This window comes from Thunnus thynnus, chromosome 20, assembly GCF_963924715.1.
Source record: "Thunnus thynnus chromosome 20, fThuThy2.1, whole genome shotgun sequence".
Taxonomy (NCBI): Eukaryota; Metazoa; Chordata; class Actinopteri; order Scombriformes; family Scombridae; genus Thunnus; species Thunnus thynnus.
In genome coordinates, this window is record NC_089536.1 from 12070250 (window position 1) to 12086201 (window position 15952).

The window sequence follows — 15952 nt, forward strand, 5'->3', positions numbered from 1 at the left end:
CCTTTTGTTTTTTATGTATGTCTTTGCAATTTAATCTATTTATTCAATTGTATGTAATTTATTTAATTGTAATTTCGAGGGGGGAAGGAGAAGAGGTGAAGGGTTTGGAAGTCAAATAATTGTTTTTGGTGTCATTAGATTAAATGTATATATATACTTTAGTTCAAATAAGAGGAAAAACCGCAGGTTCTCATGTTCGGAGACCACTTTAGTGGTCAGTGCTGGGCAGGCTTAAGGTCACCGCTGTGCTCAGTGAAATTAGTTTATGTAGTTCTGATGCTCTGTTTAAACATTAATAACCTTCACTTTGGAAAGCAAATATGATTGGGCAAATTGCTGAAATATTCAAAGTCTGGTATGTTAAAGCTTTTACCACGCCGCACACTACGTCAAAAGCTGTATGCAGTAAGGGGGCGTAATTGCATCTCCGTGCTCATGCCATTCAGTGCTGTGTTGCTGCCATCTCCTTCCGCCTGGCTGCTGCCGCTAATGTCACTCTGTTTGATGACATGGCAGTTTTGTTGGCATTTTTGCAGATGGCCTCTGACAGGAATGAGCAAAGAGGGGGAAAAAGGAAGGCAACTTTTTGAAGGGGTTTTGGTGAAGTGATGTGTTTGTATATCCTTATGGTCTATTGATTTAAGTGTTTGAAGATTTTTTTGTATACTGTAGGTATAAAGTATAGGAGTATTTTTTAGTATTTTATAGTATTTTAAGATATAACTACTATGCAGTAATAATATACAGTCTTCTGCTTCATGTTCACCTTGGATGAGCGCATAACTCATAATTTATTAACATTATCCCTAGTTTTCTATTTCTAGCATTTACATGTCTTCTGTTTTGTTTATTTTTTATTTTTTTATTTAATTGTACTATATCTCATTTTTGCACTTTAATATTATTATTTATGTCTGCCTGTGAATTATATTCTTAGTTTTATCATAATAATTATGCTTTACTAGTTCAGTTAATTTAATTCGGTGTCTTATCATATTCTTTCATTCCCTCCCTCTTGTCTTTCTGTTTGATTAGACATGACCCGCTCCTCATCCCAGGGAATGAGCAGATCGAGAGCATGGACGAGAACGTAAAGAAATACGACTCCACAGGGATGTTTCACTGGTGCCCGTCCAAAGACATCGAGAAGGTCATCTTGGTGGGTTCTGCTCCTTCGCTCGGCACACGTCATTTGTCCCTGACACTCTCTGCGGTGACAGATGTGTCATGTCACAAAGCGCCATCAGAGGTTGACAGGGCACTTAAACACTCTGTAATGAGGTGTTTGACATGTCATTTGCTATATGGGGGCACTGTACATAGAACATTTCTTGTACTAATACATATGCCATTTTTCAAATTACTTTCATAGTCTATTGCAGTCATGAACTGCATGATATATTTTACTGCGTGAGTAGGCAGCTGAGAGAGGAGAAAGCACTAACATTTGCTAGAAAAGCCAATTCATGCCAAATTCCTGTCACAAACATCATTTTTTTAAAATCTTTCTTCTTTCCCTCTCAGACCCGGAGCGAGGCAGCGATGACTGTTCTGAGCGGTCATGTGGTTGTGTGCATATTTGGAGATGTGAAGTCAGCGTTGATCGGTCTGCGAAACTTTGTCATGCCCCTGAGAGCGAGCAACTTTCACTACCATGAGCTGAAGCATATCGTGTTTGTCGGCTCCCTTGAGTATCTGAAACGCGAGTGGGAGACTCTTCACAATTTTCCAAAAGTCTCCATTCTGCCTGTGAGTGAGCACATTTCAAATATTTTCACTGTAACAGGTTTAACCAAATAAACAACCCTGTCTCCTAAAAAACTATGCTATCATCCAGCTAATTTGCATCAGCAATATCTTTAGTTAAAGCAGGAAATGTTTCTACTGCCAATGTTAAATGTTTTCACCGAATGTATCTGCAAATTGTTCACAGTCAACATACAGTATTTCATTTGTTTTTCCTATAATACCTAATCCTGGCAACTAAAGCTTGATGAATGTTTTTGGTTATGTGAAGGCAACTCAAAGTACTTGTTGACGGTTTGGGGAAAATTGTCATCTTGCTATTGAAAAAGTCAGTGTTTCCTATCTAATGCTTCAACTCAGCATTGACTTTTTCATAATTTAACCAAGAGATTGATCTTTTCCTAACCATAATCAAGTGTTTTAGAAGCCTAACAACAAGTGGTACTTGCAGGAAAGTTTGTGAAAGTCCTGTCCTTTGTACACCCAACCATTCACCTCAAATTTCTTCCTATGACTTCTGTGCAATATAAGAACACCACATGTCCTGTATTGGAAAAATACTGCCAGTGAACATGAAATTATTAGTGTATAAACATTTTGGTAGGAGACAGGGTTGTCATAAGGCTCAAGGATGATAACTGCCATTTATAAGTTGCCACATTTTCAGTTACCTCTTGTCTCATGTAGGTGAGATAACAAATTCTCTCCTTCACTTCCATCTCAAAGGGCACACCATTGAGTCGGGCAGATCTGAGGGCTGTCAACATCAACCTCTGCGACATGTGTGTCATTCTGTCAGCCAATCAGAACAATATTGACGATGCATCACTGCAGGACAAAGAATGCATCTTGGCGTCACTCAACATCAAATCCATGCAGTTTGACGACAGCATCGGGGTCTTGCAGGCTAATTCCCAAGGTAAGGAGTGCCCTATCATAGTTCACTGCACCGCCTAGAAGGGACAGGGCGCTGGCACAGAGAATATCCCTCACTGGGTGCTGCCTGGCTGACCTGGTGTCATTGCATTTGACAGTAAACCCTACTGACTATTCCTCCGGTTACTGTAGCAACTGGTTTCTTCACAAACCTAATTGGTGGCAACAAGCACAGCACTGGCACAAAACCCTCACCTGGCTTACACATTTTCCATTTTTCAAAACATGGAACTAGTTTATATAAATCATATGAGTGTATTATTTATGAATATTGCATGTTATAGCGCTCAAAAAAGCAACTGAAACACTGGGTTGGCTTCAGATGGCCTTCAATAATGGTCATTCTTTGGCTTTGAGAGAAATGCTTTTAGGAACCTTTTGACCTGAGGAGAGAAAAAAAAACCCTGCCAATTTCATTATTCCTCTAATACATGTATGACCTCGCATTTGCCTTAGTCAGCAGTAAGTGATGGATGTCAAAACATGGCCTATGTATAATACATACAGCATCAGTGATTTAATGTGCTTACTTGTCAGTCTGAGGAATGTCAAGTCAATTTGAATTCAATCTTGCGTCACTTATTTTCTATTTCATGGCTCCATACTGTACATGCTCTGTGCGTGTGTGCGCGCGTGTGTGTGTGTGTGTGTTTGTGTGCGTGTGTGTGTGTAAAAGGTTTCCGTCTTCATGCACACACAATCTAAGGGAAACAAAATGAGCAGTGTGTCACATCTATTATATATAGACTAATATTGGACCTTGTCAAGAATACGGTAACATCACACTCAGCAACTTTATGCTTTACCAATGGCTGGGAATGGATGAAATAGCCTCAGTGTATTAGTTCTGCTGATATGCCTGTTTGTAGCCTCTGATGAAGTATTGAATATTGCATTAACAGATAGGCTTTTTGTCATGTTTGTGTCCATTTAGGCTTCACACCACCAGGGATGGATAGATCTTCTCCTGAAAACAGCCCAGTCCATGGATTAGTAAGACAGACTTCTGTGACAACTGGGGCAAATATTCCCATCATAACAGAACTAGGTATGCTTGCTGCTGTATATTTGTGTCAGTTGATTGATATGCTAGCTGTACTGTTGCATGTTTTTTTCAGTTAAATAGTTGTAAACAGATCTGAAAACACAGTTTCTGCAATTAGAGGCTGTTGACACTTGATTAACTGTACTAAAAATGGAGTTTTTATGTTTTTTTTTTCCCTTGTTGACATGCTTCAGTAACTGTTTTTCCTCAACACTTGTCTAGCGCCATTAGCAAAGCCAGGCAAAAAAGTGCCTGTGATTTCATTCAGTCAGGATAAAAGCAGTGGGACCAGCATACAAATGATAACTGAGCTGGGTAAGAAGTGGCACTGTCCTGTACTGCAGTGTTGTAACTGCTGCTGCCTCCATATCAGCTTTCTTTTGATTTCTCTCGCTGCACAAGAGGCTCAGTCCATTCCCATGGCATCACTTTGAGCACATTTTACCCTTGGTTCTAGTTGAAATTGCCTGTCTTGTTTTGGCCCCTTATCTCAAAGCAAAAATTTTCCCTTTTATTTTTCTAAGAATTACAAGGCCTTTGATCCCTCAGAAGTCCTTGTGGCTGTTTTCATAGCATCTTCTGTTGGATCACATTCTCTGGCCCGTGCCCTCTTTCATCTCAGCCCTGTCGATATGACTGACATTTATTTCTGTCTGCACAGAAGTACCAGTTCTCAAAGTAAATTTTACATCATTACTTTCTGCCAGCTAGTGCATGTGTTTTTGTGCTCAAAGACATCTTCAAAGAAGGTTCTGGGGCAATGATATACTTTCATTTGTTTTGACATACAAGTAGAAGTAATTGGAAGTTCTGTCTTGGATTTACAAGACAAACAATGGCATATTGGTGCTACTGATATTGACCTCAGGAGGACTTTGAATCAAGGCCTCGAGCTTTGACAATATGCATGGTGTCATGAGTGTGCATGAATGGCCTGGATATGGAATGTGACAGAGGCAAGTTGGCCACAAGGCCAAACACAAATACTAGACATAGTTTCATTTGTGTCGCTTAAAAGAAACTACAATTTTCTCCAAATTCGGGACTCAGAAATCAGATAGAATTCATCGAACCATACACAGATTTCTAATACAGTCCATATCTGCAGCTACTGACTGTTGTGCGCATCCACTGTACTTTTGTGTCCTTCTCTTCATGTGAATCCAGTACAGTATTTGCCTGATGTATGCACAATCCATGCTTTCTCAAACCACAAAAACTTTCCATAAGATCTGGTTTGGTGTACAGAAAATAAACAAGCACAATTTAAATAAGTAATGAAATGTACATGTTTACTCTTTCTAGTGAATGACTCGAACGTTCAGTTCCTGGACCAAGATGATGATGATGACCCAGACACAGAGTTATACCTCACGCAGCCTTTTGCCTGTGGGACAGCCTTTGCAGTCAGTGTGCTGGATTCCTTAATGAGTGCTGTAAGTCAGAGTCAATTTAGCTTACTGACAATACTGTAGATATAAAGAGCTTTTGATAGAGATTTTTTTGCAGTGACAAATCAAATCTGTCAGCTATCTGAAATTTGCAAAGAAATCTTGTGTTTTGATATTGGGACAAATGGCAGAATACCTCTGGTCCCCAAAAATGTCTCTCTCTGCTCCCATTAAAACAATAGATGGCAAGACTGGAACTTGTACTAGGTATGACGGCTTCATTTGTCTGCCTTTCAGTTTGAGTGAGGTTAGAACAAAGCTGCCTTCAAGTGCGCTCCAGTGTAGACAGAGGTAATGCTACCTAATGGACAGCCCTCATCCATCATCTTAGTCAATAGTGCTGTCAGCAGCTGAGGGAGATGTCACTGTGCTGTACAACCAGGGGGAGACAAGAGACTGCAGTGCAAAGAAAAGGGCAAACATTTGCCCTTGTTAAAATCAACAAAGCAATAACTGGTTGTTAAAAAGATAACAACTACACTGAGGAAATTAAATCTTCAGGTTTTACCTGCAGTTTTTAATTGCTGATTTTTCCACAGAATTATTTGTTATTTAGCTGTAAGAAATGCCTGGACAGCATGAATGTGTACATGGACTGCCTGTGTCTCTGTCTGATGGGAGTGAGAGTAACCTGCAGTAATTGGATTCTCCTGTCTTTTCACTCACAGTGCAGCACAATGTGAAGCGACAGAGCAGGGTTAGATAGCACCACTCGGCCTGGCTGTGTTCAGTTGTGACTTTGGTGGCGTTTGCTTAAGGATTCACCCTCCTCTGCTTTCATTCCTTCAGACATACTTCAATGATAATATCCTCACCTTGATCCGGACGCTGGTAACAGGCGGGGCGACACCCGAGCTGGAGGGACTGCTGGCGGAGGAGAATGCATTACGGGGCGGCTACAGCACACCACAGACCCTGGCAAACAGGGACAGGTGTCGCGTGGCACAGCTGGCTTTGTACGACGGGCCCTTTGCTGACCTCGGGGTAAGTGACTGGTCTTGTCACCTAAGGGCTACGCACATCTTTGTCTGCTTGTGTTGTGGGAGCTGGCTGTAGTGAAAGGATTCAGACTAACAGGGACAGCTGTGATTCAGACTTTAGATACCTAACAGGGATATATGCCTAAAAATAGGTAAATTCTGTGATGATAAAGTTTTAATCCACTCCAATCATGAAATAAGCCTATTGGCATTTAGAAAAATGTTACATTTCAGGGGCATAAATATTCCTACAGTCATACAGTATGAGTTGTCAGTTGTAGTCTTATGGACCGCAGAGAGTTGCAAATGAAAGTAACACATAGACATATTTTATATGACTATGTCCAATTTAAAACAGATCAAAATTGTATTTTAATGTAAATTATTTTACTGATCAAGATCAAATATATACAGGAATCTTTGGAATATATAAAGTTATTGCAAGTTATTTGTGATGTCCTTACATACTTTGATGAATGTCAGTGTACACTCATTTCTAGGAAAATCTTTCATAATATATGATGATGTTGAGCTGATTCCTCAACAACACAACAAGCGATAGGCCAAATTTAACCAAACCATATGTACGTATATCTAAATATCTGTATATTGGGTTTATCTGAAAGATTCACACATGACTTAAATCACCATGCGTATCAGATAAACATTGTATAATATTATACAATATTATAATATTTTTTGATGCTGGGGGTATATTTAAATTGTTTTTGTTTTACTGCTTTTAGTGTTGCTTTAGTGAAAATGCAGACTGTATAGTGCATTGTCTTAGTGTCACTGTCTTGCAGGATGGTGGTTGTTATGGTGACCTGTTTTGTAAAGCCCTGAAAACATACAACATGCTATGCTTTGGCATCTATCGGTTACGAGACGCACATCTAAACTCACAAAGCCAATGTACCAAACGGTGAGTTTTTTTTTTTTGTGCCCTCACATTTTGATATTCAAAATTGGTATCCACAAAAAAGCAATGTTTAAAAAAATTAATTACTTACTATCAACACTATATTTAGACCTCTCTTCCCATCTGTTCCCTCTCTCCTCTAGGTATGTCATAACCAATCCACCATATGCGTTTGAGCTGGTGCCCTCAGACCTGATATTCTGCCTGATGCAGTTTGACCACAACGCCGGCCAGTCTCGAACCAGCCTCTCTCACTCTTCCCATTCGTCCCATTCCTCCAGCAAAAAGAGCTCCTCTGTCCACTCTATCCCAACCACCAACCGTACCAACCGCACCAAAAGCAGGGACTCACGAGACAAACAAAAGTATGTGCCCCTCTAGAGCTCTCTGACTGTCTATGTCCTTGAACAGTGCCTGCCAACAGTTACTGTTGTCCTGTGTGTCTTTTTGCAAGGTCCAGACAAACTGTAACATGTCTGGGTGTCGATGTGTGTGTTTGTTTGTCTGAACGTGTGTGTATGTGTAACTTAGTCTTGTCTTAGTTTGCATTCAACAACATCACACAGCACAGAGCAGTGTGGTTTTCCTCTTGAGCAGGGCAATTCCATGGCATAGGGCAAAGAAAACGACCACGAAAGGTTTCACTCTGTCCTGTGAGCCCCCCACATACTGAGCTTTTTCTTGCTGTTTCATTTCCATCCGTTGGCTGTTACTGTGGTTTAAATTTTTCTCCTTTTTTCCCAAATGATTTACATTATGTAACATATTCTTCTTATCTTATCGTTTTTTGTTTTTTTTATCATGATGTAACATATTCCTCCTTGATTTTAACTCTTCAAAAGGACATTTCTTAAAGGTTGGATATCCATTCAAAAGTCTGATGGAGTTAGAAGCAAGATATCCATCTTCTGTAATAAACAGATACAATTTGTTTATGGTACACTTTGAGACACAACACATGTAGCAGAGGACAGTACAGTGTTTATTTCTACAACTAACGTAAATTATGTTTGTGTGCAATGAACTGTTGAACTTGTTTTGATCTAAGTTTTATTTGATCAACTTCAAAAGGATAATTAAGGTTATCTTCCCAGTTCAGTTTTTGCTATCATCATCATTAAAAATTCCAACTCCAAACTCCTTTTAAACTTTTCCGATGTGAAATGATGCCATCTGGATTAAATGTGGAGGACAGGCCTTGAAAGCAAATGAAAGCATTTTTTAATCATTTCTTCACATCTACAGTCTGTCATGTTAATATAATAATAATAATAATAATAATAATAATAATAATAATAATAATAATAATAATAATAATAATAATAAATTTAATTTGTACTGCACTTTTCATTCTTAGTGAAACTCAAAGTGCTACAGTATTAATAACATAGAACACACAACATAAAGAAAATAGTAATAAGAGTCAAGATTAAAAAAAGCCTTCCTGAATAGAAAGGTTGGTTGGTCAGATGGTTACAAAGGCTGTTCCACAAGCATGGTGCAGCAGAGCAGAAGGCTCGATCCCCCATGGTGCGGAGCAGAGCTTAGTACTGGGGGCACGGAGGAGCAAGCTGCTGGCAGATCTAAGGGTGTGGGTGGAGGTTTGTGGTATGATCAGTTCCTGTATGTAGGGAGGCACATGTCCGTTGATGGATTTGTATGTGAGCAGCAGGACTTTGTAGTCAATCCTAAAGAAGACAGGGAGCCAGTTCAATGGAAGCAGAATTGGTGTTATTTGTTTGTGTTTTCACACTCTCATCAGGATTCTGGCAGTGCTGTTCAGAATGTACTGGAGCTTCTGGATGCTCCTGCCAAGGATCCCTGTGAAGAGTACATTGCAGTTGTCCAGTCTTGAGGAGATAAAGGCATGGGCAAGTTTCTCTGCATCTGGCAGGGTTAGAGTAGGGCAGAATTTAGAGATGTTTGAGATGGTAGAAAGAGGTTTAACATAGATGTCTTTTATGGTCATCAAAAGTCAGCTGAGGGTCAAACCTAACACCAGGATCAATAATAATTAAGGAGGAAAGGGGGATGTCCTGACTGTCAAAGGTGAGATGAGGTATGGGGGATGACTGAATCTGGTGTGGAGTGCCAATAAGGAGAGCTTCACTTTTTCAGAGGAAATTTGTGCTCATCCAGTCCTTCATCTCTTTAAGACAGGTGCTGTGGTGTGACATGGCTGCAGAAGGGCTTGGGGCAGTTTTAATATACAGATGGGTATTATCAGCATAGCAATGAAAAGACATTCCATGTCTGCTGATGACACGTCCAAGGGGGAGCATGTAGAGGGTAAACAGGACGGGGCTGAGAACCGATCCTTGCGGAACACCGCAGGTGACAGGGAGCAATCTAGACCTGCATCCACCGAGTGAGACATACTCAATCCTCTCAGAAAGGTAGGACTGAAACCACCTGGGTACAGAGTCTGACAGTGCATGGTGGTGTGGATGCACTCCAAGAGGAAAGTGTGATCCACAGTGTCAAATGGAGCACTCAGGTCAAGGAGAGAATCAGGATAGAAGGGGACACTGCATCAGCTGCCATCAGCAGGTCATTCACAACCCTGAGCAGTGCTGTTTCAGTGCTGTGTGCTGAACAAACCTGACTGAAATTTTACAAATTGGTTGTTGTGTTTAAGGTGGTCATGAAGCTTAAAAGCAACCACCTTCTCCAACACTTTGGATAGGAAAGGGAGGTTGGAGATAGGTCTGTAGCTGGCAAGAACTTCCGGGTCCAGGGTGGGCTGGTTGGAAGGGAGAGGTTAACAGTTTGGGTGATGAAGGGGCTGAGAATGGGGATGTATGATTTGAGCAGAACTGTGGGAATGGTGTCTACAACACAAGTACAGGGTTTCATCTTCCTGGGGATTTCCTCAGTGTGGCTCTGCCTGACACCAGTAAAATGGTGTAGAGATGTTGACCTTGGCTCTGAAAAAGTCAATGAAGCTGTTACATTGCTCTCCCATAGCCTCAATTGGGTAAGATGATTGTGGCTTCAGCAGATGATTTACAGAAGAAAAAAGATGCTTAGGGTTGCCAAGATTGTTATTAATTAGGTTGGAGTATTCCTTTGATGTTCACGGAAGGCCAGTTTATGGACAGTGAGCCCAGAGTCATTTCAGGACATATCCAGCTGTTTTTATTTTCTGCAGGTCATGAGTGAACCAGGGAGCAGAGCGTGAAAAATTGACCTTGCGTGTCTTGACAGGGGCATGAACATCAAAGACACTGCTCAGAGCTGTATTGTAGAGTGCCACTAGTTCATCCACTGATGCAGAAGCTGGGCAGGTGATGTGCTGGAGGTCCATAGTCATGATGGCTGGGTCACTGCTTTTCCAGTTCCGAAAAAGCATTTGACGCTTAGGTTTAGTAGGGGGTGATAGGAATGTCAAATCCATTGAGACCACCTCGTGGTCAGACACCCAGATGATAGACCTGTACAGTAGGTTATTGATGGGGGCGGAGTCAGTGATGACCAGATCAAGAGTGTGCCCCCTGGTGTGAGTAGGGACATCAACATGCTGCTTCAGGCCAAGACACTCAATCAGACTCAGGAACACCATTGCAAAATGACAGGAGGGGTTGTCGATGTATATTCATATCACCAACAATGACAACGTTTGTTGACATAGAGCAGAGTGAGGTGAGGAGGTCGTGTATCTCAGGGAGGAAAGATGAGTTTGGTTTGGGGGGGTGGTAGATGAGAAGCACCATCAGGGAGTACGGAGGTTTACATTTTACATTCAATAGAAGAAAGATCAGGCATTGGCAGGGAAGACAGTTTCAGTTTAGACCGATGTATGATTGCTAAACCACCAGCACAGCCAGAGCTGCAGGCTATTTCCATGTAACTATAGCCAGGAGGGCAGGCCTCATTAAGCATAGAGTAGTCCCCTGGTTTATGCCAGGTTTCAGTTGGGCACGTGAAATCAAGCCCCTTGTCCAAAATGTTGTCATGTATAAGGAAGGATTTATCGGTGAGACATTGTGTATTAAATCATTCCATGGTGGCAGGGGACAGAGCTAAGGATTGAAGTCTGCAAACTCTGCAGTACACTGTGATCCACTTCATAGTTCGCATCTCGCCTTGTATAGGGTAGTCTCGCAATGATTCCAATGGTGACGCCCAGGTTTGTTTTGCTTACGTATTCCACACTGAAACCACGGTGCGAGCCTCTATGGATGTAATAAGTTCTGTTTCTTAAAATCCCAAACTCTTGGCAGCAGATTGAAAACCCCTTGTCAGGTGTAATTAGGAAGCTACATGAACTCTGTAGCTGTGTAGGACATCATATTTAAAACAGATTTGGGCAGAATGGTAGCTTTGGTAACAGCCACAGTCACACAGTGGAGATCATTACAGCAAACATGAGGGGAGCTCGAGTTGAAGAAAAACCCCAAAATACTAGGGTCCATCAGTGACAGTGCAGCTCTGGATGATTTCCGCGCTGATAGAGAGTGCAGGGGAGCTGGACGGGGCTTTGTGGCACACCTGAGTCGATAAGATGGAGGAAGAGACAGCCGCTGTCATCCAGAGAAAAGGGTTCCCAGTAGAGCAGGTAGGAAGCAGTTTATGTTGAATAATCCAAAAATCGACAAATCCCAATAAAGAAGGTAGGAAGCACTTTCCATTGAATAATCCAGAATCTGTAAATCCCAGTAGAGAAGGTAGGCAGTACTTTACTTTAGTTAATCCAAAGTCCACTAGTTCGATAGAATGTACTCCAACTCAGGGAGTGATCAAAACATACAGAAAAGAGAAAAACATAAAAAGCTTGAACAAAGTGCAGGAAGGCCACATTAATCACACGAGCAGTGAAGTGCACAGTCAGTGTTCTATTTAGCAAAGAGGAGCAGCAGCCAGTATGCGCCGGCCAGTATGCGCCAGCGTTCCTTCATAATGCAGAATAGCCTCTCTCCCACCACAACACAAGCACCAAAACAAACAAATGTGTGACATGGGCCAACAGAATGTACAATACTACAGAATATGTCCCCTCAGAGTAAGAATAAGCAAACGTTTGACCTTTAGTTTTAATTATAGTGTGCTGTCTTTGGTTATAACTTTATAACCTTTCTGTCACTGGGTCTCTAAACCTTATAGCATTCCAAGTTTAGCTCTGTTGAAACTTGTGTTTGCAGAATGTTTGTTTTGTTTAAATTAAAGTTTATCCTTATTGTACTTGAAAGGCACTTTAAATTACATGTCTTAAAAGCTTACATTATGTCATGTCTATGAAATACATATGTTCTCTTTAGGACTTTTGAATTCTTCTTACATTTAAATGGTATTCTGATTAAATGTTATTTGCCACCATGCAGTATTAATTATGTTAGATATTTAGAAGTAGAAACTGTAACTTATTATTATTATTATTAATAAAGTTACACCCACATTATAATTACATTGTTTTCACATATGAATGTCACATTTCTACTTTATATTTGTTAAACTTGTAAAGAGTCTTTTTCAAGGCATATTAATGAATGTTTGGGTACCTAACAACATGGTAATTATTACTTGGTGGAGTAATAATTTCTTTGAAATTACACATGGTAATTACATTGCTAGCAAAGACTTGTTAATATGCAGCTATGCATGTTCACACTCTGCTGCAAACTGTGTGTGCTAGAGCAGGGGTTCTCAATCTTTTGTAACTTAAGGCCCACTTCTGATTGTTAAAAAAATTCCGAGAACCACCTTCCCAAGTAAATGAGTAAACACATAATATGACAAAAAAGGAGAAAAAATATACTGGGCTGTAAATATGTGTTATGTCACAGCTGTAATGACCAAAATAAATATTCTGCTTACCCTCAGTGAGACACTTGGGCTTGCTTCTGGGAAATAATTAGATCAAGTGGTGGTGGGATGGGTGAGAGGCTGACATGCAGAGAAGCATTTAAAGGTGCTTTCAGTTGTTCCTTGCCTTTGATTTTGTGACAGTCACAATGGAAAACCCTCACTCACATTAATAGATGGAGGTGAAAGGCAACAGAAATTTGATTGCCCGTTGACAGAGAGGGATATTGACTGGCAGCCAGTATCCAGAATGAAGCAAGGTTAACTTGTGTAAGCTAAAGCTTCAGTCTGCTCTCTGATGATAGTTCCATCAGTTCATTTTCCAACACAGTAGACAGAACCACATCACCTGAAGCAGGATCCACAGAAAAAGGGTCTGTATCCAAAGGTTTCCATGTCATGGGTCCTCTGGGAAGTAGTCTGTAAACTTGTGGCTACTGAGTCAAATGATGGGTTATTGCCATGGATATGTTGACATGAGAAGAGGCATCCAAAGTTTCACTTAGGCGTGAAAATATGTCAAATTGTCCCTCCATGACTCTTCTGTTCCAAAGAATAAGTTTTTTCTTGAAGCCCTCATTTTTGTCAGCAATCAAAAACACTGTGCTGTTTCTGCCTTGCATTTATATGCTGAGCTGATTTAACTGGTCAAATATATCTAATAAGTAGGCCAGTTTTGCACAAAAGTTACAATCAGGGTAATACTCAGCAAGAGGGGAGTGCTGCTCTTCCAGAAACTTGTTTTTTCAGTTAAAAAAAGTGATTAAGCACATGTCCTCTTGAAAGCCACCTTACTTCACTGTAGGACAAGAGCTGCAAATGATCTGCATCAAGTCTTTCATAGAGAGCAGCAAAACACCTTGAGTTGACTGCATTTTTCTTATAGTTGACAGTTTTCACAGTCACACTCATGACTACATGTAGTTCTGGTGACATCTGCTTTGTTGCTAGACTTTCCCTGTGTAAGAAACAATGCGTCCACTTGGCATCAGGCGCCCTCTCTTGGATCTGCTTGACAACACCACAATGCATTTCTGTCATTTCCAATCAAGACCTTTTTCAGTGAAGTAATTATCAAGGTAGCGCATTACATTTTCTGCCATTGTTCTTGTGGGAAGCTCTTTGCAAAGCAGTAGATCCTTGTGAAGATTACTGTCCCTGCAGTATCTTACAAAAACGAAAGCAGCATTGCTAACGTCAGTCAACTCGTCTAGGTGTATGGAAAAGTATGGGCTTGCTTTTATTCTTTCCACAAGTTGGCATTCAATGCTATCACTCATGTCAACAATTCTTTTGCTCATGGTGTCACTGGAGAGTGGTACTGACTGAATTTTGGTTGCAACTGCCTCCCCCTGTAACACTCGGCACATATCCACGGTGCTAGGCAAAATAAGCTCCTCTGCGATCGTAAAGGGTTTCTTGCAACAAGCTACATGAGCAGCAACCATATATCCAGCTTTCAGTGGCTTTTGACTGAGTCTGACTGAAACCCGTCCCTTTCCTTAGGAAATATTCTTTTGGCTTCCACACACATCCCAGGTGCTTTGTGTTTAAGTGTCTCTGGAGCTTCAGTGGTTTTAGTGCTCATTTGACAGGATTTTGCCATATTCAACACACTGTGCTTTCGTCTCAGCATTACTGCCTGTCATTATGAATCCACATTTAATGTATTCAGGGTCATATTTCCTCACCACACACTTTGGAGCTTTATTGGTGCAGGTTTGTCTCCCACATCCAGACATGTGATTGGCAAAGGACAAAAAAAAACAGGAAATTATACAGAGCGCAGAGCACGGTGCGGCATTATATTCTCGATTAAATTAACTGTTCAGTCTGTAACAGAAAACAGCTTAAAATGTCTATCTCACTTTTCTAAGAGTCCAAGATGATGTGTTTGAATGTTTTATTTTGTCCAACCAACAGTGCAAAACCAAAAAATAATCAGTTTACGATATGAAAACAGAAAGAAAAGCATCAAATCCTCAAACTGGAGAAGCTAGAATCTGCAAACTTTTTTTTGCTTGGAACATACCTTGAACAATTAATTGATAATCAAAATAATTGTCAACAATTTTCTGTCAATCAACTAATTGATTACTCAACCATTTGTTTCAGCCCTAATTCACACTCTCAAAAGCATTCAGAGTGTTTGTGAAACCTCTTTGAATGAAATTTTGTGCACAAATTATATTAGACATAATTTTTTTCTACAATCACAAATAATTTCTTCACATTTACAAACTTGCATTTCTCCAGCAGAGTTTTTTACAGGTTTAAAGGATGAGTTGCGAGCAGACACTTACTGATCATCATTTGAAAAGCTCAAAACTTTGAGACCATAAATAACTAATTTGAGACAACTAGACAAACTATTTGTACCCATGTTCAGTGTAAACTCTGACTTATCGATCTCACTGTTTAGAAGCAGAAAAATAATCCTATTTCAGTCTGAATTCTCTCTAAATCTGCAACATCTGTTAGTCTGGAGGTTTAAACTCATATCCTTTGACAGTGTCGGTGATTAATGCGGGGACCTCAAACCACATGAAAACTGGACTTTCAGCTCCATCAGAAAAAACTCTGTTGAGTTCAGACTGTTTACTGACAGCACAGCTACACTCATAGATAACAGAGCCTCCTACCTGCCTGTCAAACAGCAAACAAACCATAAACTTTCTCTAAACATTTCAGATCTGAGTGGAGTCCTACAGGGATCAACAGATGTGAAGTCCAGCAGTTGCTTGCTCTGCCTGCATGCTGCTGCTGCAGTTCAGAGGCTAATAAGCAGAGCCAACTGCTAACAGCCACCACTGAAACCAACAAACTCCACAAATCCATTCAACTGTTCCACCATCCATAGTCAGACACACACAGCTGCTTATTTAATGCCAAACTACACCTAAAAACTTGTGCTAACAGCTAACGCTGCTCTGGTGTGAGTGTTTTGCAGGCTAGCGAAACATCCTGGGGCCGACTTTTTACTGGCTGTGCCAGAGGTTACGGTTCAATGAAGTAAACAGAACTATATCATCAGCAAAAAGGCAAAGATTCAGTCATTAAAGTACTAGTG

At 40.6% G+C, this 15952-nt stretch overlaps 1 protein-coding gene and 1 long non-coding RNA gene across 12 annotated transcripts in view; one reads left to right on the plus strand and one right to left on the minus strand.

Annotated features, from left to right (window-relative positions):
• LOC137172560 (calcium-activated potassium channel subunit alpha-1a-like) overlaps positions 1-15952 on the plus strand; it is a 97594-nt gene that overhangs the window by 75990 nt on the left and 5652 nt on the right. For all 7 annotated transcript variants that reach the window (XM_067577067.1, XM_067577068.1, XM_067577069.1 and 4 more), the window contains 8 exons: positions 1036-1159; positions 1525-1749; positions 2473-2665; positions 3617-3730; positions 5033-5163; positions 5968-6162; positions 6965-7083; positions 7224-7445. In XM_067577067.1, coding sequence (XP_067433168.1) covers positions 1036-1159; positions 1525-1749; positions 2473-2665; positions 3617-3730; positions 5033-5163; positions 5968-6162; positions 6965-7083; positions 7224-7445 — 1323 coding nt within the window. The remainder of the gene's footprint in view (positions 1-1035; positions 1160-1524; positions 1750-2472; positions 2666-3616; positions 3731-5032; positions 5164-5967; positions 6163-6964; positions 7084-7223; positions 7446-15952) is intronic.
• Positions 1-15952, minus strand: part of LOC137172565 (uncharacterized) — a 225102-nt gene that overhangs the window by 52413 nt on the left and 156737 nt on the right. The gene's annotated exons all lie outside the window — the stretch shown is intronic.